Source organism: Schistocerca piceifrons, chromosome 3 (genome assembly GCF_021461385.2).
Source record: "Schistocerca piceifrons isolate TAMUIC-IGC-003096 chromosome 3, iqSchPice1.1, whole genome shotgun sequence".
Lineage (NCBI taxonomy): Eukaryota > Metazoa > Arthropoda > Insecta > Orthoptera > Acrididae > Schistocerca > Schistocerca piceifrons.
This window is the reverse complement of record NC_060140.1, coordinates 758,277,305-758,304,403: the sequence shown is the minus strand read 5'-3', so window position 1 is coordinate 758,304,403 and position 27,099 is coordinate 758,277,305. Positions and strand designations below refer to the sequence as shown.

At 39.1% G+C, this 27,099-nt stretch overlaps 1 protein-coding gene across 1 annotated transcript in view; it reads right to left on the bottom strand.

Moving 5' to 3' along the window:
* Positions 1-27,099, bottom strand: part of LOC124789763 — a 239,477-nt gene that overhangs the window by 33,598 nt on the left and 178,780 nt on the right. Inside the window, exons 9-12 of the mRNA XM_047257218.1 lie at positions 21,360-21,539; positions 20,162-20,283; positions 19,977-20,076; positions 13,173-13,320 (exon numbers count right to left, since the gene is read on the bottom strand). Of these exons, the coding sequence (XP_047113174.1) occupies positions 13,173-13,320; positions 19,977-20,076; positions 20,162-20,283; positions 21,360-21,539 (550 nt within the window). The remainder of the gene's footprint in view (positions 1-13,172; positions 13,321-19,976; positions 20,077-20,161; positions 20,284-21,359; positions 21,540-27,099) is intronic.

The following is a 27,099-nucleotide window of genomic DNA, read 5'->3' as shown; positions in this document are numbered from 1 at the left end:
GCCAAACAGTAAGCTGATCTAGTAGATAGTGTCGGAAGGTCCACGCGGCTTTTCGCGGATGATGCTATAGTGTACAGAGAAGTTGCAGTGTTAGAAAATTGTAGCGAAATGCAGGAAAATCTGCAGCGGATAGGCACTTGGTGCAGGGAGTGGCAACTGTCCCTTAACATAGACAAATGTAATGTATTGCGAATACATAGAAAGAAGGATCCTTTATTGTATGATTATATGATAGCGGAACAAACACTGGTAGCAGTTACTTCTGTAAAATATCTGGGAGTATGCGTGCGGAACGATTTGAAGTGGAATGATCATGTAAGATTAATTGTTGGTGAGGCGGGTACCAGGTTGAGATTCATTGGGAGAGTGCTTAGAAAATGTAGTCCATCAACAAAGGAGGTGGCTTACAAAACACTCGTTCGACCTATACTTGAGTATTGCTCATCAGTGTGGGATCCGTACCAGATCGGGTTGACGGAGGAGATAGAGAAGATCCAAAGAAGAGCGGCACATTTCGTCACAGGGTTATTTGGTAACCGTGATAGCGTTATGGAGATGTTTAATACACTCAAGTGGCAGACTCTGCAAGAGAGGCACTGTGCATCGCGGAGTAGCTTGCTCGCCAGGTTTTGAGAGGGTGCGTTTCTGGATGAGGTATCGAATATATTGCTTCCCCCTACTTATACCTCCCGAGGAGATCACGAATGTAAAATTAGAGAGATTAGAGCGCGCATGGAGGCTTTCAGACAGTCGTTCTTCCCGCGAACCATACGCGACTGGAACAGGAAAGGGAGGTAATGACAGTGGCACGTAAAGTGCCCTCCGCCACACACCGTCGGGTGGCTTGCGGAGTATAAATGTAGATGTAGATGTAGATCTTCTGACATCTACTGTGGTTGTCACTTGATAGATGCCCAGAACACCATTCATGAATCATGCCAGAAGTGTACCCATCATCCAGAAAGCATTTGGTGTTGAGTCAGAGTGGCAATGGTTGCGGTGGGGGTTGCTTGGTAACAGGCAGATGTTTCATCTGGTTGTATGGAAGGTGCATATGTGAACATCCTTCTGTGATGAATGCTTGCTTCTCTCTCTCTCAATGGAGACGGTTTCCCCCTTGCCATTTATGAGGATTTCAAATGTTTTCTGATATTTGTTAATAATGTGATGCGGACCAGCGTAAGACAGTGTCAGTGGCAATTTGACACCTCTTTGCAGCATTTCATGCTTACAGTATTGTAACTCTCGATGCTCAAAGGGTTGTGGAGTAACTCTCAATGCTCAAACGGTTGCAGAATACCATGGCATGATGCTTGTTGCAGTCAGATCTGCATCATCCTTTCTCTGAGTTGGGTGATAAATTCTGGTGTATTATTATCATCTATCAAAAATGTGCATGGGTCAACAAACTGTCAGGGAAAGCCTTGGGACTTCCACCTATACTAGCTCTGCTGGTGAGGTGTCCACCTCTAGTTTGCACATTGTTGCATAGGACAAGCAAAACCAATGGTAAGACAGATGTCCATTGTGATTCATGGCATGCTAGTGCAGCTTTAAGTGACCAATGCCAGCATTTGAGCACTCTGTTACTGGCAGGGTGGTAACTACTTGTTATGTGGTACACTGCACCACAAAATTTACTCAGTTGGGCAAAGAAATTGGACCCAAACTGCCATTCTCTGTCCATTGTTATGTGGAGGGGACAGCTGAAACCAGAGATCCAGTGCGACACACATGCAGTGACTAGTACCGCAACAGAAATGTTAGCTACTGGAATGGCTTCTAGCCAGCATGTGAAATGGACTATTACTGTCATTAGGTAATGTCTTCTGAAGGAGACAGTGGACCTACGAAATCAGTATGAACATGTGCGAATCTTGCTCTTGTGTCTGGAAAACTGCCTGCCGGCACATGAAAATGGCAAGATATCTTGCTGTGCGAATATTGTACACTTGTGTGCCCATTTTCAACTGTTGTTTTGTTTTCCAGACCACACAAAATGCTAGCAATTAGTTACTTTTGCCTTCATGCTGGGGTGCCATAAGTTATGTAAGCTTTCAAAGACTTGATTGCATAGTGCTGAAGGAATGAATGGAGGAGCTTTACCATCGAAACCTCACAGTACAGCTAGGTGCTCGAGGCTACAACATCAACAGGCTTAAACTGAAGATGAGAAGTAATGTCATATAAAAAAATCATGAAGCCCCCAGTCAGAACCTTGCACTTGGGCTAACTGCATAAAGCCAACTGTTTTCATGATACTGTTCATCTGGGACAGGCTGTCTGCCACTCCATTGTCAATTCCTGAAATATGACTTACATCAATGATGAGTTGTGCTAGGAATAGATGTTAGCCATTTTGCCAAAAAGGATACATTCGGGGTTTATATACTGTATAAATGAAGAAATATCTCACTTCCAATAGTGTACAATAACATTTAGTGGACTCAAACTGCCAACAACTTGCAATCATGTTCACTCCACTGTTGCCAAGCTGGGGAGTGTTTGCGTGGAAACAGTGCGAGAGGCTGCCAGACCTCAGCTACATACTGCTGCAGTGCAGCACTGACTGCCATTTGGCTAATGTCTACTATGAGCTTGAGGGGTGCTTCTAAAGCTGGAAGTGCGAGAAATTCTGCATCTGCTATACTTTTATTAGCTGCTTTGAGCATGTTATTCACCGACTGTCCACTGCACTGGCATTTTGCCTTTAACCTTAAGAGCAGCTGAAGCTGTGGTAAGAGACTGTGAGTTATGCCACAAGAGGTAGGTGACATCAATAAAAGTTAATCAATCTTCACAGTTCTTCAGCAGTTTCCAGCTGTGGAATATTCAAAATTTCTTCGACTTTCTCCGGCAGTGGCAATCACCCACCTGATGATATGAGGTGACCTAAAAAGGTAATCTCTGCCTGGACAAAAACACACGTTAAGGTGTTCAACACTATCCCATATTTGTCCAGGCACTTAAATACCTCAATCAGGTGCTGTTTGTGTGTTTCTAGGGCTGAAAAAATGAGCCTCATCAAGATATGCAAAGCAATACTGCTAGCCTTGCAAAACTGAATCTATAAATCTTTACCTTGTCTGGGAAACATTTCTCGATTTGAACATCAAAAACAGGCTTTCAAATAGGCCAAACAGCATTATAATACCTGTTTTCAAAATGTCTCTTTCAGCTGCAGAAATCTGTGTGTATGTCTTTCCACAATCTAGTATGCTAAACACATTTTTACCACATAATTAATAATAATAATAATAATAATAATAATAATAATAATAATAATAATAATAATAATAATAATAATAATAATAATCCACGTGGAGGCCCAGGAAAAGAATAGGCCTCCGGTATGTTCTGCCAGTTGTAAAAGGCGATGAAAAGAACAAACCACTAATAGGGCTAACCCCCCTTTTAGTGTGATTACTTGGTTCAGGACAGAACTAAAGAAGCCTCGGACAAGCGCCGTCATGGTCGGGGACGACGCTTGAACCCTTTGCCCGCCCACAATAGTAACGACACTGCTAGCCAACTGTAAAATGATTTAAATCCAAATAGATGTGTTTTGCAGGATATGCTTCCTGCAACCACCCTAGAAGGAAAACAAAGACAGAGGATGAGATGGTCAGATGAAGTTAATCGACACCATGTTCTGTTATTACCAAGCAACAAACCTAGGAACCAACACAACTGGATACAGATCACAAGTATACACAACATTTATCACCAGATACCCGGAATTAAAATTTTTAACAGAACAATGACTAGCTGATCAGATCCGTGTAATAACAAAAAATAACAGGATACCCCAAGCAGAATTAGAAAACATCAAACAAGTACAACAAATACTGGAACAAAATAATGTGCAATTAAAAGAAGAAGAAAACACAGTAATGGACTCAAACATCCCAGAGAAAACAAACAAAGAACAAAACGCATCAATTAAACAACCAGAGGAAAACAAAATCTTAAGACAGCCACCAGCACAAGCACAAATAGAACATGAAGTGACACACATGTTAGATATAGAAGAAAAATTTCAGTTGACATATATAGAATACAAAGACACAAATACAGACATTAGACCATTCTTGCATAGACCACCAAATAACCCACAAGTCGAAACAACAATAAAAACTATCAACACAATCATACACAGCAAAATAAATGAAAACACAACTATGGAAGAGTTACAACTACTGGTTTATGTAGGAGCACTCACTACACTAAATATACACACTAGGCAGAGATTAGAACCAACCAACACACAGAAGAAACCCACAAAACCAGCATGGCAACACAGGCTACAGATCAGAATAGAAAAACTGAGAAAAGACATCGGACAGCTAACACAATTTTTAAGAAATGAAATATCAGACAAAAAACGAAAAAGGTTAGGTAAAATCTCACAACAAGAAGCAATAGAGCAATTAGATGAAAAGAAGCAAAAATTACAAGCATTGGCCAAACGACTTAGAAGATACAAAAAAAGTGAAAATAGAAGGAAACAAAACCAAACATTCAACACAAACCAAAAGAAATTTTACCAAACAATAGATAACACACACATAAAAATAGACAATCCACCAAGCATAACAGACATGAAACACTTCTGGAGCAACATATGGTCAAACCCGGTACAACATAACAGGCATGCACGGTGGATACAAGCAGAAACAGACTTATACAAGATGATACCACAAATGCCTGAAGTGATAATTTTGCAACATGAAGCCACCAGAGCAATTAATTCTACGCACAATTGGAAAGCCCCTGGAAATGATAAAATAGCAAATTTCTGGCTAAAGAAATTCACCTCAACACATTCACATCTAACTAAATTATTTACCAGTTACATTGCAGACCCATACATATTCCCTGATACACTTACACATGGAATAACTTACCTGAAACCTAAATATCAAGCAGACACAGCAAACCCAGCTAAATATTGCCCCATAACATGCCTACCAACAATATACAAAATATTAACTTCAGTCATTACACAGAAATTAATGACACATACAACACAGAACAAAATTATAAATGGAGAACAAAAAGGCTGTTGCAAAGGAGCACAAGGATTTAAAGAGCAACTGATAATAGATGCAGAGGTGACATATCAAGCTAAAACTAAATAAAGGTCGCTACACTACGCATACATTGATTACCAAAAAGCGTTTGATAGTGTACCCCACTCATGGTTACTACAGATATTGGAAATATACAAAGTAGATCCTAAATTGATACAGTTTCTAAACATAGTAATGAAACACTGGAAAACCACACTTAATATCCAAACAAATTCAGATAATATCACATCACAGCCAATACAGATTAAGCGCGGAATATACCAAGGAGACTCATTAAGTCTTTTCTCGTTCTGCCTTGCTCTGAACCCACTATCCAACATGCTAAATAATACAAATTATGGATATAATATTACTGGAACATACCCATACAAAATCACACATTTGCTGTACATGGATGATCTAAAACTACTGGCAGCAACAAATCAACAACTCAACCCATTACTAAAGATAACAGAAGTACTCTGCAATGATATAAATATGGCTTTTGGAACAGACAAATGTGAGAAAAATAGCATTGTCAAGGGAAAACGCACTAAACAAGAAGATTACATATTGGATAACCACAGCGACTGCATAGAAGCGATGGAAAAAACAGATGCCTATAAATATCTAGGATACAGACAAACAATAGGAATAGATAATACAAATATTAAAGAACAACTAAAAGAAAAATATAGACAAAGACTAACAAAAATACTGAAAACAGAATTGACAGCAAGAAACAAGACAAAAGCTATAAATACACTCCTGGAAATTGAAATAAGAACACCGTGAATTCATTGTCCCAGGAAGGGGAAACTTTATTGACACATTCATGGGGTCAGATACATCACATGATCACACTGACAGAACCACAGGCACATAGACACAGGCAACAGAGCATGCACAATGTCGGCACTAGTACAGTGTATATCCACCTTTCGCAGCAATGCAGGCTGCTATTCTCCCATGGAGACGATCGTAGAGATGCTGGATGTAGTCCTGTGGAACGGCTTGCCATGCCATTTCTACCTGGCACCTCAGTTGGACCAGCGTTCGTGCTGGACGTGCAGACCGCGTGAGACGACGCTTCATCCAGTCCCAAACATGCTCAATGGGGGACAGATCCGCTGGCCAGGGTAGTTGACTTACACCTTCTAGAGCACGTTGGGTGGCACGGGATACATGCGGACGTGCATTGTCCTGTTGGAACAGCAAGTTCCCTTGCCGGTCTAGGAATGGTAGAACGATGGGTTTGATGACGGTTTGGATGTACCGTGCACTATTCAGTGTCCCCTCGACGATCACCAGTGGTGTACGGCCAGTGTAGGAGATCGCTCCCCACACCATGATGCCGGGTGTTGGCCCTGTGTGCCTCGGTCGTATGCAGTCCTGATTGTGGCGCTCACCTGCACGGCGCCAAACACGCATACGACCATCATTGGCACCAAGGCAGAAGCGACTCTCATCGCTGAAGACGACACGTCTCCATTCGTCCCTCCATTCACGCCTGTCGCGACACCACTGGAGGCGGGCTGCACGATGTTGGGGCGTGAGCGGAAGACGGCCTAACGGTGTGCGGGACCGTAGCCCAGCTTCATGGAGACGGTTGCGAATGGTCCTCGCCGATACCCCAGGAGCAACAGTGTCCCTAATTTGCTGGGAAGTGGCGGTGCGGTCCCCTACAGCACTGCGTAGGATCCTACGGTCTTGGCATGCATCCGTGCGTCGCTGCGGTCCGGTCCCAGGTCGACGGGCACGTGCACCTTCCGCCGACCACTGGCGACAACATCGATGTACTGTGGAGACCTCACGCCCCACGTGCTGATCAATTCGGCGGTACGTCCACCCGGCCTCCCGCATGCCCACTATACGCCCTCGCTCAAAGTCCGTCAACTGCACATACGGTTCACGTCCACGCTGTCGCGGCATGCTACCAGTGTTAAAGACTGCGATGGAGCTCCGTATGCCACGGCAAACTGGCTGACACTGACGGCGGCGGTGCACAAATGCTGCGCAGCTAGCGCCATTCGACGGCCAACACCGCGGTTCCTGGTGTGTCCGCTGTGCCGTGCGTGTGATCATTGCTTGTACAGCCCTCTCGCAGTGTCCGGAGCAAGTATGGTGGGTCTGACACACCGGTGTCAATGTGTTCTTTTTTCCATTTCCAGGAGTGTACTTATGCTATACCAATATTGACCTACTCATTTGGAGTAGTGAAATGGAGTAACACAGACCTAGAAGCACTCAATACACTTACACGTTCACAATGCCACAAATATAGAATACATCACATACATTCAGCAACAGAAAGATTCACATTAAGCAGAAAGGAAGGAGGAAGGGGATTCATAGACATAAAAAACCTACATTATGGACAGGTAGACAATTTAAGAAAATTCTTTCTAGAACGAGCAGAAACTAGCAAAATACACAAAGCAATCACTCATATAAATACATCAGCTACACCACTGCAATTTTATAACCACTTCTACAACCCTTTAGATCACATAACATCAACAGATACGAAGAAAGTAATTTGGAAAAAGAAAACAGTACATGGCAAGCACCCGCATCATCTAACACAGCCACACATCGATCAAGATGCATCCAACACATGGCTAAGAAAAGGCAATATATACAGTGAGATGGAAGGATTCATGATTGCAATACAGGATCAAACAATAAACACCAGATATTACAGCAAGCATATTATTAAAGATCCCAATACCACAACAGATAAATGCAGACTTTGCAAACAACAAATAGAAACAGTAGATCACATCACAAGCGGATGTACAATACTAGCAAATACAGAATACCCCAGAAGACATGACAATGTAGCAAAAATAATACATCAACAGCTTGCCTTACAACATAAACTAATAAAACAACACGTTCCCACATACAAGTATGCACCACAAAATGTACTGGAGAATAATGAATACAAATTATACTGGAACAGAACCATTATAACAGATAAAACAACACCACATAACAAACCTGACATCATACTCACCAATAAAAAGAAGACATTAACACAACTAATCGAAATATCCATACCCAATACAACAAATATACAAAAGAAAACAGGAGAAAAAATTGAAAAATACATCCAACTGGCTGAGGAAGTCAAGGACATGTGGCATCAGGATAAATTTGACATTATACCAATTATACTATCAACTACAGGAGTCATACCACACAATATCCACCAGTACATCAATGCAATTCAGCTACATCCAAACTTATATATACAACTACAGAAATCTGTAATTATTGATACATGTTCAATTACCCGAAAGTTCCTAAATGCAATATAACATATACCGTACAGTTAAAAGGAAGTGATGCTTGATCAAGGTCCGCGTCACTTTCCATTTTTAACCAGACTTAACATATGAGAAAGTAAAGAAATAATAATAATAAATAATAATAATATGTCAACACAGGAACAGGGAAGTGATCTGTTATTGACCTAGCTTTCAGGATGCAGTTATCACCACATGGCCACATGTACTGTTGTTCTTTGGTACTACATGTAGGGGTGATAACCAAGGTTTTCCAGATGAGCAAGTGATGCCTCCCTTCAACAAGGTATTAAATTCTGCCCTGGCAGTTGTGTATTGATTGGCGGTGGGGAGAGGCAAGACATCTGGGTCTTCATGAAGTTTGCACACCTGAGGTAGTGTTGATATAATGTACAGCATTGTGATATACTTCTTGTGGGTCCCCAGGAAGCCTAGTGATACCAGGAAACTGCTCTAGGAGTGTGGCGTACCCATCTCCCTCCGAGTGGATCAGTTTGGAGTCATATATGGTTACACTACAATGGAATACACCAGCAGATAGTCTGATAATTGCATATATTAGATGAGCATTGGAAGTGTCCAGCAGTAGGTGATAATGTGCTAAAAGATTGGCTCTAATTATCAGCTTGATTACATCTGCTGTGGTGAAACTCCATGCAAGGCACATCATAGCCCCCATGTTCCATTCAACATGTGTCGTGCCATATGTTGTGATGGTTGAATCATAAGCCACACACAGGCAAAACAAGTTGGCTAGTCAGTATTCATGTAAGTGTGTTTGTGGCAAAATACCTAGGTCAGAACGTGTGTCCACCTAAAAACATGCATGTTGTCTTGCAGTTTGTGATGAAATGGCATAGGGGCAATGACTGACTATATAGAGTAATTATTTCCATCTGTCTTTTACAACTGAGGAAGCTGCATGGGGTGGTACAATTGTGTGCCTTGTCTCCAAATTTCTTATTGTACCAATACAGGTCTACCTGGACTGAGTAATTGGCTGCCGAGGAGTTCACTTTGGAACAACTTCTTGATCTTATGCTACTATCCTCTAGTGTTCTGGCCGGAGAGCAGTACACCCATCTGCTTGTCAGAGCATTGACCTTGTTCATGAGACTGCCCTAATCCACTTGTATTACAACTGAGGTGTTATTACATTCTTTCATAGCTCCTGGGCAGGTCAGTATCGTTGCATCCTGAATCCGGTTCACCAGGTCTGCTACGGTGTCAAGTTACATGTCCGTTTGTGATGCAGTAATGGCCTTCACAGCACTGGCAGATGGCTGCTCCACAATGTTCACAGTAATGCACAGGCAACATGCACACATCAACCTTGCTTCTTAACTAAAGGAAATACTGGTACTGGCTGTGATTGACACCCTGCAAGAGAACCTGCTGCACTTGTTCTTCCTGTGAAGCACACTCACTTTGAATTAACTTGACCTTCAGCTTCACACATGAGCCTGTTTCTGGGGGTAAAATTATGATGTCGTGAACCTTGGCTTCATAATGGTGTTCCAACTGACTAACCACCAATGTGAATTTACTGGAATTGGTGGTACCTCTGGTGCAGAGGAAATTTGACTCCACCTGTGTAAGTCATAGTGTTGGGTTGTGCGGCCAAAATAGGGACAGCCACACTGCAAGTCTTGATATTGTTGGTGTGCCCATCATTTCACTAATTTCTCTTTATTTTCTCTAGTTGCTGTTATGTTGGGGTCACCACAGTTGCAAGTCTGCTGGTTGTCACACTTGAGAACTTGATATTTTGATCTAGTCATGGTGAGAATCAGATACAAACAAATGGAGTTACAGTTTATTCTGATAAATATCATGTGTTCACATTCAATGTAATAACCAGAAAATGTGTGTACTCACTAACATAAAAGCATATGCAGACAAGTTGTTTTTGGTAACCAAGTGAATGGATAAACTAGGAAATCAGAAATGATTGACAATATTAAATTCACAGGACTCTGTACTGAAGCAAGGAAAAGACATTTTACAGCAGTCCTTGCAGCCAGTGTGTTAACCATGTTGACCTCTACCAAACGATCAGCTGATCATCTGAAGTCTGTCATGTCTGTCACTTGTCATCGCTACATCATGATTGTATTTTCAAAAAACATGAAAGGTGAGGCTGATTGGACAGGAGTGTGTCAGATCTGATCCATATTTGATATCTGCAGTCTGTGATTTTGTATCACCATAGACAGCAAAGGAGCTTCAGTCATTTCTCAGACTTGGCAATCATTATAGGAAATTTGTTAAGGAATTTACTGAACCATTGAGTTGGTTGTTTAAAAAAGTGAAATTTTAATTGCAACTGACTATGAAGCACCACTTCAGGACTTGAAGCAGGCTTTAAAGTCGGATATTGGTGTTTCCAGCTATTCTAGGCATGGTGAGTAAAATGTCAAAGAATGGACCTAATTTCAAGGCATAATTTTAGGAAGCTGTAGTCTTGAGGAAGTAGCTGCTTAACACATTCAAGAACAGGGTGTTACTGACTGACAAGAGGTGTAGTCCTAAGTTGTTTTTTTTAGAGGTATCACCAGTACAAAGACTTTATGTGATGGCCCAGGAAATCTGCTTTTGAATGAGGCTGGTGGGATAATTACATCCAGTGAACACTGAGGTGGTGCATACTGTAAATAGTCAGAATCTGAACAAATACATTTGCTCAAAGTCCAAGACTGTATGGGAAGGAATTTTTACCAGGGAGCTGATGGCAAGTGTCAAATATAAGTACTCCTGTTTGTAGGTTTAATATAACAGAAGTGTGTAGTTGACCCTCAGTGAGGATGATGTAGACATCACAAAAGTGGCATGTGATTAAGAATAGGACTATGTGAAATTTAATGGTTAGAATATATTTAGAGATTCCAAAAAATTTAACATGTCAGACTCACTATGATTTCATATGGCAAAGACGTCATCAATGTATCTAAACCAAACCAGGTTCTTATGGATCACGAGAAATCACCCCACCATGCAATCCAAGACAAGGCTGCAATAGAAAGGAGCCATCCTTATTCCTGTGGCTATACCCCAGACCTATTTGTATGTCTGCCTCTCAAAGGTAAAGTAGTTTTTTATAAGTACAAAATTGCAAAATGAGTGGGAAGGATGTCAGATGTTCAGAACCAGGTGGTTGTTAGTTGAGGTAATGTTCAGCAGCAGACAGACCATATAGTTGGAAAACATTGGTATAAGATGTGGTGGCATCAATAGTGACAAGCAAGGTGTATGATGGGAGTGAAACAGGCACAGGTTTCAGACAATCTAAGGAATGATTTGCGTGTAGCCTGTCCTTTGCAGAATTAACTAAGAATTGATCACTCCATCATTATCCTGTAGAAATGTCAGAAAGCTGGCATAGATCCTCCCTTACATACTCCCATCTCTCAAGAGCCAGAATAGTAGATTTATACCCATCAGGAGTATACCACCAATGAAATGCAACACTATTAACTTACCCATTTGGTTTAAATACTGAGATTCTTGACTATTAAAAAGCTACATATCAGAAATTGAAAATGTGTTTCAATAAATGTGAAGGAACTGAAAACTGCGTGCTGCAGCATAGTGTATGTTCTTTCATGAAAGTTATTCCAACCCATTACTACCAGGAGAGTGGTCCAATGCAGCTGATTATAAGACCACTGAAGGTGAATAGCCAGAGCTGATAGTTATAAATTCCATTCCCACAGCAAGACAGTAACCATAAATTTTCTATAAAATGACATGAATAACATATTCACTAGCCAGTAAGAACCAAATGGCTCCTTATTGCATAAATCTTTACTGATTCCAGACTGAATGTGGGAGCTGCAGTCTGGCATACAATTTCAATATAAGACCAACCAGGAAACTTACTTATTGTGGGCAATTTTTGTATTAAATGAGCTATCCAGAAACCCTAAAAGCTTCACTTCTGCCAGAACTTCTCTCATAATTTTCTAACTTTCCAGGTGTGAGACTAGATGCTGAGCAAATAGTTTAAATCTACTAGGGAGTTTCAAAAAGGCACATATGCTGCCACTCTGAAGAGGGAAAGATTCATTTGGGAAACTGTCCCCAATAGTCTGTGGCTGAACCTTTTATCCAAAATCCATTTTCTTTCTTCTTTCAGAAGCACTGATACATCCAGTTATTTGAGTGTGTATGTGTCAAGTTTGGTAAGTGTGAGTGTGTACTTGCTGATGTAGAACTGTTAAGAAGTGTAGAGAGAGAGAGAGAGAGAGAGAGAGAGAGCTGAACTTGGATGTATCAGTCAGTAAATTCATTAATCATGAAAGAAAGGTCTGCATTTGAATACTGGTCTGCCACACATTTGTACTCTACCATTAACATTAGTGTTCGGACACATTATGAAATTTACCTAAATATAAGCCATACATTACTTCATGATGCCCTAAAAGCTTTTCAATTTTCCATTAAGATCCTGTCACTGGGTAGGGGGGAAAATTTTTATTCATCTCTTGTCCAATTATGAATACCTACTGAAGTACTCATACAAATAATTTTTTTTCTGTGTAGTGATATTTGCAAAATGAGTGAATGAATGAAATGTACATCTGACACATTCACTGGTGTCTGAAAGCCAATGTAATCATCACAGTTTGTATTAAGGTAAGCGTGTTAAAAAAAATTACCACTACAGGTACCTAACTTCTCAGAAATGCAAGAGTGTGCTACTTGTGTGTTAAATTTTTTAATTCTTCAATTAATCTCACAAAATGAAATTTTAGCCTATTGTTAAATAAGAGTAAAACTTTTATACTACCTGTAATTGTAACTTTTGGACTGGAAGGTGAAGCATATGAAATGCCATACAAGTCTTGAAGTGATGCTTGCTGAACAGTTTCCCTTAATGCTGTAGGTGACCAAGTACATTGGTTGTACATTGTACTAAAATGTGATTGCCTTCGGATCTGTATATCACAAAGCAACATTTTCTAGTTATTAGGTACAGAGTATGTAAGCATAGAACTTTTATATAACTGTTATTAACTTTGTGACACAATAGCATAAATAATTACGCCACTATTGGATATTATCAACTGCTCATTCTGAGGAGTATTCCTGATCAGCTTAAATTAATTTACTATGTATGATAGGGAAAGAATGATTATTCTAATAATTACAGACCAGTATCTTTTATACCAGGCTTCTCGAAAAAATTAGAAATGATCACACTGAACAGACTAACTGCTACATGGAAAAGCATAACTTAATAACTCCAGTACAGCATGAATACAGAAAAGGAAATCAACAGAAACAGCAAATTAATCATTAATGGAATTAACTGTACAGATCTAGGTCAACAGTATTGTTGTATCTGGAGACTTACTTGACTTATCCAAGGCAATTGACACAGCTATATAGTCTTAATAAAGAAACTAGAGAATACTAGTATCTGTGAACATGCAGCAGGCTAGATAACATTGTATCTGATTAACATATGGTATTATGTAGGCATTACCAAATTATACATATCAAAAGTTAGAAGTGTGGTGTATGCTGTACCTCAAGGATCTGTAATAAGACCTATCCTGTTAAATTTGTTTGTATATAATGTACAAAAATATGATAATGAAAATAAAATGTAGTATGCAGATAATATGACTGTGCTAATGCATTTCCAACAATTTTGAAGCAACTGAGAAAAATGCTTTCATATCAGTCAATAACACAGGAAGATGGCTCACAGAAAATGAGCTAATTAATAATCTGAAAAAAACTATGTACATGGTTTTCAATAACAATCAAAAAGAAGAAAACATGAATGTTTTTAGATTGAAAAGACTAGAAGAAGTAGCTTCATTTAAACTTTGAGTTATAACAATTGACAATGAGCTAACTTGGAAACAGCAGATAAATACTGTTTCGAATAAGCTAAGCTCAGTGATTTTCCTAACGAAACAGCACACTAAGACTGCATATCAAGACCTCTTAGACACCATAATGGATTTTTTGAGCTATATATGCGATACTGAATCACAGTATGCATGAAACATACCATCACAGGAATAAACAGAATATTCATATTGCACAAGAAGGCAATTTTAATTATATTAAAAAAGAAGCAAGAATAATCTTGTAGAAATTGTTTCAGATATGTTAACATTTTGAGATTCCTATTGTCGCATATATTCAAGACCATTGTGTCTGCATTATGAAATCTCGCTTAACTGGAGACCAATGACGCTGTTTATCCCTATACCACAAGGAACAGAAAACAACTGCCATACATCTTACATACACTAATGATATTTGAAAAAGGAGCAAAATACACTGTCAAGTTAATACAAGCATTTCCAAGAGAATTATAAAACTACAAAATGGAGAAGATTTCCCCGTAACTCTAAAAAGGTTTTAAATAGAAGAAGAATTCTATATTGTAGCTGAGTACATGAGCAGTCAGTCAGAAAAATTTTACTCTACGAGTGATAAATTTTATATCCCACATTAGAAATTAAACTAGAATTAGAACCACTCACACACAATCAAAGATAATATTGTGTCACAAAATTGTATTTTTTAAAATGCTAATGCTGTAAATCAGATATATTGTGAATCATTGTGGGTTATGTAAAATTGTGTATATACTGCACAAGGTGATGATAATGTTTGGTTTGTGGGACACTCAACTGTGTCATCATCAGTGCCCGTACACAGCCCAATTCGTACACAGCCCAATCAAGCCACTGTCACAAATGATAATTATTAATTGTTGTTATTATTATTCTTTCTTTTTTCAGACGTTATGTCTGGTCAAAAATGGAAAGTGACGCGGACCTTGATCAAGCGTCACTTCCTTTTAACTGTACGGTACATGTTACATTGCATTTAGGAACTTTCGGGTAATTGAACAAGTGTCAATAATTACGGATTTCTATAGTTGTATATACAAGTTTGGATGTAGCTGTATTGCATTGATGTACTGGTGGATATTGTGTGGTATGACTCCTGTAGTTGATAGTATAATTGGTATAATGTCAACTTTATCCTGATGCCACATATCCTTGATTTCCACAACCAGTTGGATGTATTTTTCAATTTTTTCTCCTGTTTTCTTTTGTATATTTGTTGTATTGGGTATGGATATTTCGATTAGTTGTGTTAATGACTTCTTTTTATTGGTGAGTATGATGTCAGGTTTGTTATGTGGTGTTGTTTTATCTGTTATAATGGTTCTGTTCCAGTATAATTTGTATTCATCATTCTCCAGTACATTTTGTGGTGCATACTTGCATGTGGGAACGTGTTATTTTATTAGTTTATGTTGTATGGCAAGTTGTTGATGTATTATTTTTGCTACATTGTCATGTCTTCTGGGGTGTTCTGTATTTGCTAATATTGTACACCAGCTTGTGATGTGATCTACTGTTTCTATTTGTTGTTTGCAAAGTCTGCATTTATCTGTTGTGGTATTGGGATCTTTAATAATATGCTTACTGTAATATCTGGTGTTTATTGTTTGATCCTGTATTGCAATCATGAATCCTTCTGCCTCACTGTATATATTGCCTTTTCTTAGCCATGTGTTGGATGCGTCTTGATCGATGTATGGCTGTGTCAGATGATACGGGTGCTTACCATGTACTGTTTTCTTTTTCCAAATTACTTTCTTCGTATCTGTTGATGTTATGTGATCTAAAGGGTTGTAGAAGTGGTTATGAAATTGCAGTGGTGTAGCCAATGTATTTATATGAGTGATTGCTTTGTGTATTTTGCTAGTTTCTGCTCGTTCTAGAAAGAATTTTCTTAAATTGTCTACCTGTCCATAATGTAGGTTTTTTATATCAATAAATCTCCTTCCTCCTTCCTTTCTGCTTAATGTGAATCTTTCTGTTGCTGAATGATGTGATGTATTCTATATTTGTGGCATTGTGATCCTGTAAGTGTATTGAGTGCTTCTAGGTCTGTGTTACTCCATTTCACTACTCCAAATGAGTAGGTCAATATTGGTATAGCGTAAGTATTTATAGCTTTTGTCTTGTTTCTTGCTGTCAATTCTGTTTTCAGTATTTTTGTTAGTCTTTGTCTATATTTTTCTTTTAGTTGTTCTTTAATATTTGTATTATCTATTCCTATTTTTTGTCTGTATCCTAGATATTTATAGGCATCTGTTTTTTCCATCGCTTCTATGCAGTCGCTGTGGCTATCCAATATGTAATCTTCTTGTTTAGTGCGTTTTCCCTTGACAATGCTATTTTTCTCACATTTGTCTGTTCCAAAAGCCATATTTATATCATTGCAGAGTACTTCTGTTATCTTTAGTAATTGGTTGAGTTGTTGATTTGTTGCTGCCAATAGTTTTAGATCATCCATGTACAGCAAATGTGTGATTTTGTATGGGTATGTTCCAGTAATATTATATCCATAATTTGTATTATTTAGCATGTTGGATAGTGGGTTGAGAGCAAGACAGAACCAGAAAGGACTTAATGAGTCTCCTTGGTATATTCCACGCTTAATCTGTATTGGCTGTGATGTGATATTATTTGAATTTGTTTGGATATTAAGTGTGGTTTTCCAATTTTTCATTACTATGTTTAGGAACTGTATCAATTTAGGATCTACTTTGTATATTTCCAATATTTGTAGTAACCATGAGTGGGGTACACTATCAAAAGCTTTTTGGTAATCAATGTACATGTAGTGTAGCGACCTTTGTTTAGTTTTAACTTGATATGTCACCTCTGCATCTATTATCAGTTGCTCTTTACATCCTCGTGCTCCTTTGCAACAGCCTTTTTGTTCTTCATTTATAATTTTGTTCTGTGTTGTATGTGTCATTAATTTCTGTGTAATGACTGAAGTTAATATTTTGTATATTGTTGGTAGGTATGTTATGGGGCGATATTTAGCTGGGTTTGCTGTGTCTGCTTGATCTTTAGGTTTCAGATAAGTTATTCTATGTGTAAGTGTATCAGGGAATGTGTATGGGTCTGCAATGTAACTGTTAAATAATGTTATCATCATCATCATCATCATCATCATGAAATGATGGCGACAACACAAACACCCAGTCCCTGGGCAGAGAAAATCCCCAACCCAACCGGGAATCAAACCCGGGACCCCATGATACAGAGGCAGCAATGATAACTGTACAAGCTGTTATATGTATTTATGGTGTAAGCTACTATATGTACACAAGGTGTTTCAAAATGAATATCAAAGTTTTAAGGCTTTGTAGCATTTCTTACATAAGGAACATATCAAATGAAAGAGTTCCTGAAACGTTTTTCTTACACATGTTCAATGTGAGCACCATTCTTCACACAACAAACATCAAGTCAATAGGTAAGTTCTTCCCAAACCTGATGTAACTGTTGCAACAACTGCTTCAATCTTGTTTATAAGTTGGGTAGGTCAGTCAGTAGAGGAGGCAAGTGATCCTTTATGAACTTCAAAAAGTAAAAATCGTATGTCATCAAATCAGGTGAATGTCGAAGCCATGAGGAATAAGCTCTATCATCTGGGCCTCTGCAGCCAATGCAACATTCAGATAAGGTGTTTAACCTATCATGTGCTCATCCAGTGAGGCAGTGTTCCCTCCTGCTGCCAAATTAAATTCTGTGGTTCAACTTTTTCCATTTGAGGAAAGAGCCACAGTTCTAGTGAGTCAAGATAAGAAACACCACTTACAGTTGCATCACAGTAAAAGGAAAGCCCATAAACTTTCCTCCAGGATATGGCACAAAAAATAGGGGAGACTTGTTGCAACTTAACCATTTTGTGGCATTTGCTGACAACTAGATATACACACTGTGTGTGCTCATATTTGCACTTAGGTGAAATGTCATCTTCAGTGATGTCAGTTCATCACTGAAGATGGCATTGTGAAACACGAAAAGCTTTCTGTTCACTAGTTGCATCTTTGCTACTGGTACTTTGTGATGGCAGATATATGAAAAGCATTTGCATGCAGCTATACAAACAAAACTGAGTTGATGTATTATATACACTGCTGGCCACCGTAAATGCAACACCAAGAAAGACAAGAGGTAGCACAACAAAATTTATTTTGTAGATACCATGTTGACCAAGTATCAAATGATTACGTTTACAGACGTCTGTGACATGTGGTTCCTGCCAGAACCAGTAGCCAGAGTAGCCGCCATTGTTGGAAATCACCGCTGCCACACATCTCGGTATTGAGTCAAAGAGATGTTGGATGTGTTCCTGGGGTACAGCAGCCCAAGCAGCTTCCACACGTTGCCAAAGATCATCTGGTGTGGCAGCTGGGGATGTAATCTGGGTCACTCGTTGAGCAACCGTGGATCACATGTTTTCTATCGGCGAAAGATCCGGAGAGCGAGCCAGCCAGGGAAGCAATTCAATCTGTTTATTGACGAAGAACCTTTGGACAATGCGTGCCACGTGTGGTCGCACATTATCCTGTTGAAATATGGCTGTGGCCGAGCCCTGAAGGTAAGGGAGGACAACTGGCTCCAGCACCTCGGATATGTAGCGCCGGCTATTTAAAGTACCAGCAATGCGTACTAGAGGCGTGCGAGAGTAATATCCAATACCGCCTCATACCATAATACCCGTTGCAAGACCAGTGTGGCGGTGCATAATGCAGCTGTCCAGCATCCTCTCTCCACGGTGTCTCCACACTCGAATCTGACCATCGTGGTGCTGCAGACAGAAGCGTGCCTCGTCAGTAAAGACAACGTCATTCCATTCTGCCGTCCACATCCGTCTGTCATCACACCATTGGCGGAGACGTCTGTGGTTCTGCGTCAATTGTAGACGAAGCAATGGACGTCTTGCGGACAGACCACTCTGCTGTAAACGGCGTCGAATGGTACGCGCAGACACTGGATGATGCGTTACAGACGCAATGTGCTATGGTTTGGGATGTCACTGAGCGATCCGTCACTGCCATGTGCACAATTTGCCTATCAGCACGTGCAGTGGTGCACCGAGGTGAATGCGATCGACCACGTTGGTCCGTCGTACCCTCCTGCATCCAATGGTCACATATCCGCATTACAGTTGTTTGGTTTCGTCCAACACGACTAGCGATTTCTCTGTATGATAATCCACAATCTCAGTAAGCCACTATCCTTCCTCTGTCGAACTCGGATACTTGATCAAACAATGTTCGCTGTTGTCTACGAGGCATAACTGATCGTCTTGTGAAACAACCACAAGGTAAACACACGTGCCGAACGTACACTCGTTGAAATCGCCAAGCCTTAAATTGTGCTATGAGGTGGCGCCACAGGCGCGTGTGATGTGCGTCTGCGCTGAAATTCTAATCAGTTGCATATCTCATCGCTGCAAACCCATGGTGTAAATTTCACTTGATTCGGATGCTTCCTTCAGGGTGTTGCATTTACAGTGGCCAGCATTGTATAATTTAAGCTGAATGTAATAAATGATATAGAGCCTTAAAATCCCAATACTCTTCTGAAATACCTGGTATACTGTCTTGATTGCAAACATAATGCCAAGTCCTACATTAGAAGTACATAGGTGTACAAAAGGTAACTTATGGAACCAATAAAAATATCTCAATCACCACCTAGTTTAACACAGCAATTATTTTGAAACAATATTTTTTACTCACATCTGCACCCCTGTGAAACAGATTTAAACCTGCAAGTGCTCGGATGTCAGTGGAAGTTCTTCTGTGACCTCCAGAAACCTTAGCAATATCATTAACCAACCTGCAAGATGTCAGAGAGAATCAACATACTCAGCAATATGAAATCTAATGACTACTTTCAACAAAGCATTTTGTTAAGGACTAACTTCCTGCCTAGGGCTTTTGCTTCATCACCATAGTTTGTCCTGTCATACTCCTGTGCTAACTTCACATCATGAGTCCAGAACTTCTTTTGGGCTGCAGAGGTACTTGGTGCAACTGCCTTCAACTACATAAGAAAGAAAATACATCTTTAATTTGTGCAAGATAAATTGTTTTGAGTAATACAGATGAGGCAATTAAGTACACTTTTTAATTTTATACATAATAACTGGAACTGAGGACTTTTTCTTAGCTGAGACACACCTCTCAGAATTATGTAGAAATGGGAGAGCACAATGACTGGGACAGAGCAGATGGGAAAGATGAGCAGCCAAACTGTGAAAATTTGAAGTTTGGAAATATGGGAAGGGATAGAATGACATACACTGAAAGATAGTGCAGAAATGGATATAAGTGAAGAACAAAAAATGCGGGACACTCCATATGCAATTAAAAGTGATTTGTATTCTGTTTTACTTTTGAGTTTATTCATTTTCTTTATACATTTAACTTGCAACATTCTTTTTTCTCTCCTTTTCCCACTACCATATCTTGGCACGTTAGAGCATTTTCTGTTTATCCATAATTAATTTTGATGGTTATTCACCAATTCTCAGTTTGTCTCCCACTCATTATTTTGTGTGTCCCCTTTTCTGCTTTAATGGTACCGTATCTAGTGACTTGCCACTTAACAATAAGCACATATTGCAATTTTTTAAGCAGTCTACTGCCTGTTGGATGTGACAACCTATTACATTCTCTATTACTTTCAATATCAAGGGGTCACTATCTAGTTCGCATTTTATCAACTAGAATTTCAGAAGAAATATTGGCACTATAATGTACATGATTTTGTAAAGTATTTCAATACACATGTAGACAACATTACTCCAGAGATTTCAGTTTACAATTCTCAATACATTTATTGAACTGATGAACTCAAAATATGTTTTCAACACTGGATGTCTGATTTATAAATGGCACATAACTAAAATAAAAGACATGTGAGGTATTATGACAGTTGTCAAAAATTTTAAAAATTCTCCGAATATTTTATGCCCAAGTGACGATCTGCAAAACTATTGCATTTAAGCTGATTAATAGATTTTATCATATTTGTGTAGTAATAAGAACTACAAGATTCATAAAATTTTATTAAACCTGCAGTCAGATAAGTGGAAATAAGAAACAAGTGCACCTTACCCTGAGTACGACAATGGCAGAAGCAAAAATGCATACAATGTTTACAAATGTTAAGCAGAGGCTTATTGCACCCATAATTCCAAGCTCAGTTACAGGATGATCTGCATATGTATGAGGCATCTTCACTTGGGGCACACTTCCGTAACTCGAGTGTATGCATGTTAGTGCCCACAGAAGGCCCTAGTAATGAACAAAAAAATCATTAAACACTTATTTACAAGTAATTAGTAGTTTTTGTACTAGTTCAAATTATTGTCTAGAATTTGCTACAACCTTCATGCCTATTGATGAATTGATTGATTTTATTTTGTGTTCAATAGGTCCAACTGTGTAGGGTTCACGAGGACGTGGAACGAGTCAGTTTTTTTACAAATACAATATGATAATCTTGTAGCATATACAGACATTTGAGTACATAGTTATATAAAAATATATCTAAAAACAAAGATGATGTGACTTACCAAACTAAAGCGCTGGCAGGTCGATAGACACACAAACAAACACAAACATACACACAAAATTCAAGCTTTCGCAGCAAACTGTTGCCTCATCAGGAGAGAGAGAGAGAGAGAGAGAGAGAGAGAGAGAGAGAGAGAGAGAGAGAAAGTGTGTGTGTGTGTGTGTGTGTGTGTGTGTGTGTGTGTGTGTGTGTGTGTGTGGATTGGAATGGCTCCGGTTTGTGTTTGTTTGTGTGTCTATCGACCTGCCAGCGCTTTCGTTTGGTAAGTCACATCATCTTTGTTTTTATATAATAGAAGGAAACATTCCACATGGGAAAAATTATATATAAAAACAAAGATGAGGTGACTTACCGAACGAAAGCGCTGGCAGGTCGATAGACACAAAAACAAACACAAACATACACACAAAATTCAAGCTTTCGCAACAAACTGTTGCCTCATCAGGAAAGAGGGAAGGAGAGGGGAAGATGAAAGGAAGTGGGTTTTAAGGGAGAGGGTAAGGAGTCATTCCAATCCTGGGAGTGGAAAGACTTACCTTAGGGGGAAAAAAGGACAGGTATACACTCGCACACACGCACATATCCATCCACACATACAGACACAAGCAGACATCTGTCCTTTTTTCCCCCTAAGGTAAGTCTTTCCGCTCCCGGGATTGGAATGACTCCTTACCCTCTCCCTTAAAACCCACTTCCTTTCGTCTTCCCCTCTCCTTCCCTCTTTCCTGATGAGGCTACAGTTTGTTGCGAAAGCTTGAATTTTGTGTGTATGTTTGTGTGTCTATCGACCTGCCAGCGCTTTCGTTCGGTAAGTCACCTCATCTTTGTTTTTATATATCATCTTTGTTTTTAGATATATTTTTCCCACGTGGAATGTTTCCCTCTATTATATTAGTTATATAAAAATTTATACAATAAATTCTTTGAGCACCAATACAGAAAAAAGAAAATACATATTTCCTAGAATCATTAAAACACTACAGAAAACAGATATGGAGCACACAAATATACAGAGCTCAAGTTAAATAACATTCTTAGTGGCATTATGTCAACTTGTATTATATAATATTAAAATTTTACAATTTATTTAGTTAAAAATTCATCTAGACTGTAAAAAGCTTTTTTTAGTGGAAAAATTTTTAGTGCTTTCCTAAACTTACTCTTGTTATGAATCTCTGTCTTTATTTCAGGAGGAAGAGCACTGAAGAGTTTTATTCCAGTGTAGTGGACACCCTTTCGCACCAAGCTCAAATTTCTATGCTCGATGTATATGTCATTCTTCATGTGTTATGTTCATGATAATTACTGTTTGGTTGAAATATCTCTATTTTTACAAACAAAACACATGAGAACAAATATATTGGCATGTTTTTGTGTATATTTTAACTTTTCGAAAGCTATATCTACACGAGTCTCTTGGGCGCTATCCACAAAAGCTCGATTCTGTGCAATGAACATTTTCTTTGCTAATGGCTGGTTGCCCCAAAAAATAATACTGTATTCAATGAGTGAGTGAAAATAGCCATAATGTCACTTTTTCAGTGTTAGGTTCAACACATGTGGTGGCAACCTTTAAAGCATGTGTAGCAGAGCTAAGCATCTTACAGAGATCTATAATATGTGAAGACCAGTTCATTTTCTTGTCAATGTTCACTCCAAGAAATTTTGTTGTTTCCATTCTTTCTATTGGCTGATTACCACATGTCACACTTATCTCTCTCTCTTTTTCTTTTTTGTACAGAACTGAATAAAGCTGGTCTTACTGTAATTTAATGAGAGACCGTTCACCTTGAACCAATTAACCACATCTGAGAGTATGTGATTAATGAGTTCCTCAAGATTTCTATATGTTTCACTGTTAATAAAAATTGTGGTATCATCAGCAGATAATGTAAATTTACATGGCAGGCTTGTACATGATGGTAGATCATTTATAAAAATCAAGAATAATAGTGGCCTAAAAATTGAGCTCTGAGGCACTCCACAGGTGATGGAACTCCTTTCAGACAGTGAGGAAACATCACATACTCCACCTGAGCTATTCAAGACAACTTTTTGTTTTCTGTCTTGGAGGTATGACTAGCCAATTGTCTGAAACACCACTTATTCCTACTAATTTTGCTTTTTGCAAGAGAATCTGGTGATCAACACAGTCAAACGCTTTGGATAAATCACAGAAGACACCAAGTACTAGCATTTTTTCCCTTAAAGGTTTCTAGGACTTCATGTGCAAGTGCATAGACTGCATCTTCTGTTGAACGGCCCTTCTGAAAGCCAAATTGGTTCTTGCTGAGAACTCCATTCTTTATGGGATGATCATTAATTCTTACATGTATTAGCTTTTCTAGAATTTTGGAGAAAGCTGTCAGCAAAGAGAGAGGTCAATAGTTAGTTAGTTCAGCTTTATCGCCCTTTTTGTACAGAGGCTTCACAATGGCATACTTAAAAAGTCTACTGGGAACACCACCTTCCTGAAGGGAAGTATTGAAAATATGATAGAGAATGTCCCTAATCCACACACAAGAATATTTCAATAAATTACTAGATATATTATCAACCCCTGCAGAGTTCTTACTTTTCAGAGACATGATGATTTTTTTAATTTCTTCTACAGTGGAGGTTTTGTGGAGAATAGCATCCATGTACTATGTGCCATGTTGGTACTGTAAATAGCTGGAAGCAAAACTAGAGCCATTATTTTACCAAGAGGATGCAGCTCTTACCGTATGACTTACTAATAACAACACTCTCCTTCGTAAAATATTCCAAAAACTAAAATAGTTCCCCCATTTACCCATCCAGTTGGGCACTGCTCAGGAGGATGTTACCAGAAGAATAAGAAAAAAAAAAGGCCTCTTACAGGTTAAGTGTGGAATGTTAGATCTCTTAATCAAATAGGCAGATTAGAAAAATTTGAAAAAAGGGAAATGGATAGGATGAAATTGGATATGGTACATATTATTGAAGTGTGATGGCAGGAAGAACAGGACTTTTTGCCCTTTAATCAAGGACCCATCACCTCAACTTCCCACATTTCCCAGTGTCTTTAGTTTTATATGTTTTGCTATCACAAACTATCTGAGACCTCTGACTCTCCATGTCTATTCCACATAAGCAAAGATCAAATAATGAGGAAAATTCTAGCAGGCACCTTCTCATTTATTTCATGTCCTCCTTAAATTTTTCCCCTCTTTCTTTTCCTACTATCAAATTCCAGTCCCCCCATTTCAGTTAAATTTTTGACTCCCTAAACTATTTGAATATTTACTTTTACCTCCTCATAAGTTACTTCACTCTCTTCCTCATCTGTGGAGCTAATAGGCATATACATTTGTGCTACTGTGGTGGATTTTGGCCTCATATCTATCTTGGCTAATGTAATGTGTTCACTATACTACTTATAGCAGTTTCCTGCATTACCCCTATTTGATTTTGTACTTATAATCCTGTACCAACCTGACCAGAAGTCATAGTTCAAATGGCTCTGAGCACTATGGGACTTAACATCTGTGGTCATCAGTCCCCTAGAACTTAGAACTACTTAAACCTAACTAACCTAAGGACATCACACACATCCATGCCCGAGGCAGGATTCGAACCTGCGACCGTAGCAGTCCCACGGTTCCGGACTGAGCGCCTGAACCGCTAGACCACCGCGGCTGGCCCAGAAGTCCTGTTCTTCCTGCTATCACACTTCAATAATATGTACCATATTCAATTTCATCCTATCCATTTCCCTTTTTCAAATTTTTCTAACATACCTATTTGATTAAGAGATCTAACGTTCCACACTTAACCTGTAAAAGGCCGTTCCTTTTTTTTCTTCTTCTTCTGGTAACATCCTCCTGAGCATTGCCCAACTTGATAGGTAAATGGGAAACTATTTTAGTTTTGGAATATTTTACCAAAAAGAGTGTTATTATTAGTAAGTACAGTAAGAGCTGCAGGCTCTTGGTAAAATAATGGCTCTAGTTTTGCTTCCAGCTGTTTGCAGTACCAACATGGCACATAGTACATGGAAGCTATTCTCCACAAAACCTCTCAAGTCACTACAAATAATATATGGTTCCAACATTCACTAAACATTAGGCACAATTTTTAGAAAGAAAAGCAAAACCAAAAACTTGATTCATATGTTGAGAGGTGACAGTACCTCCCACAAAACTCTACAAGGTATAAAAACAGATTCCTCACACAGTGAAGTAGAAGAAGTAGGACTATAGATAGAACAACCTTGTAGTGAGTCCTACATGCTGATACTGCAGTTGGCATGTATGATAGTCACTTGTGCAAATCCCACATGTTGTTTGGCACAGTTTGTGTGCAAGTGCGAAGACAGAAGAATGTCATCCTGATGCTGAGCATTTTCATAATTTGGAGCATGATGATATGCCTGCAGTGACACACCACATTTGTTCTTAGAATAAGAGAGTAACTACTGATTTTTACTCAGTGTTAGAAATGTTCTGTTACTCTTGATAAAAAATCAAAGCCTGCACCTAACTCAGTAATTTGGTTTTGGGAGTTAATAAATCTGTGGAAGTTCCATCTCATTTTTCATTGAACTGAAGTTTGAGTGTGGTATGGTCCCATGTAATTATACATCCCATCAGTGGTGACCCAAATAAGAATTTTCACAGTACAGAGTTGACAAACAGTGATGGAATCATCAACGGTATTGTGCCTGGCATCATTCTGTATTGTGGTTCATTCAGGTGGAGGAAAGAAATTCCTACACCTATATAACCACTGAAAACACTAAATTTTAAAACTTCCTGGCAGACTAAAACTGTGTGCCGGACAGAGACTCGAACTCAGTACCTTTGCCTTTCGCGGGCATGTGCTCTACGAGTCTCGGTCCAGCATGCAGGTTTAATCTGCCAAGAAGTTTCATATCAGCACACACTCCTGTGCAGAGTGAAAATCTCATTCTGGAAACATCCCCCAGGCTGTGACTAAGCCATGTCTCCACAATATCATTTCTTCCGGGAGTGCTAGTTCTGCAAAGTTCACAGAAGAGCTTCTGTGAAGTCTGGAAGGTAGGAGATGAAGTACTGGTAGAACTGAAGCTGTGAGGGTGTGTCATGAATCATGCTTGGGTAGGTCAAATGGCAGAGCCCTTGCCCCACAAAAGGCAAAAGGTCCCGAGTTTGAGTCTCGGTCTGGTACACAGTTTTAATCTGCCAGGATGTTTCATAATATCGCAAAGTCCACTGCAGAGTGAAAATCTCATTCTGGAAACACTGAAATTTCTTTGGTTGTAAGCTAGCTCAACCATCA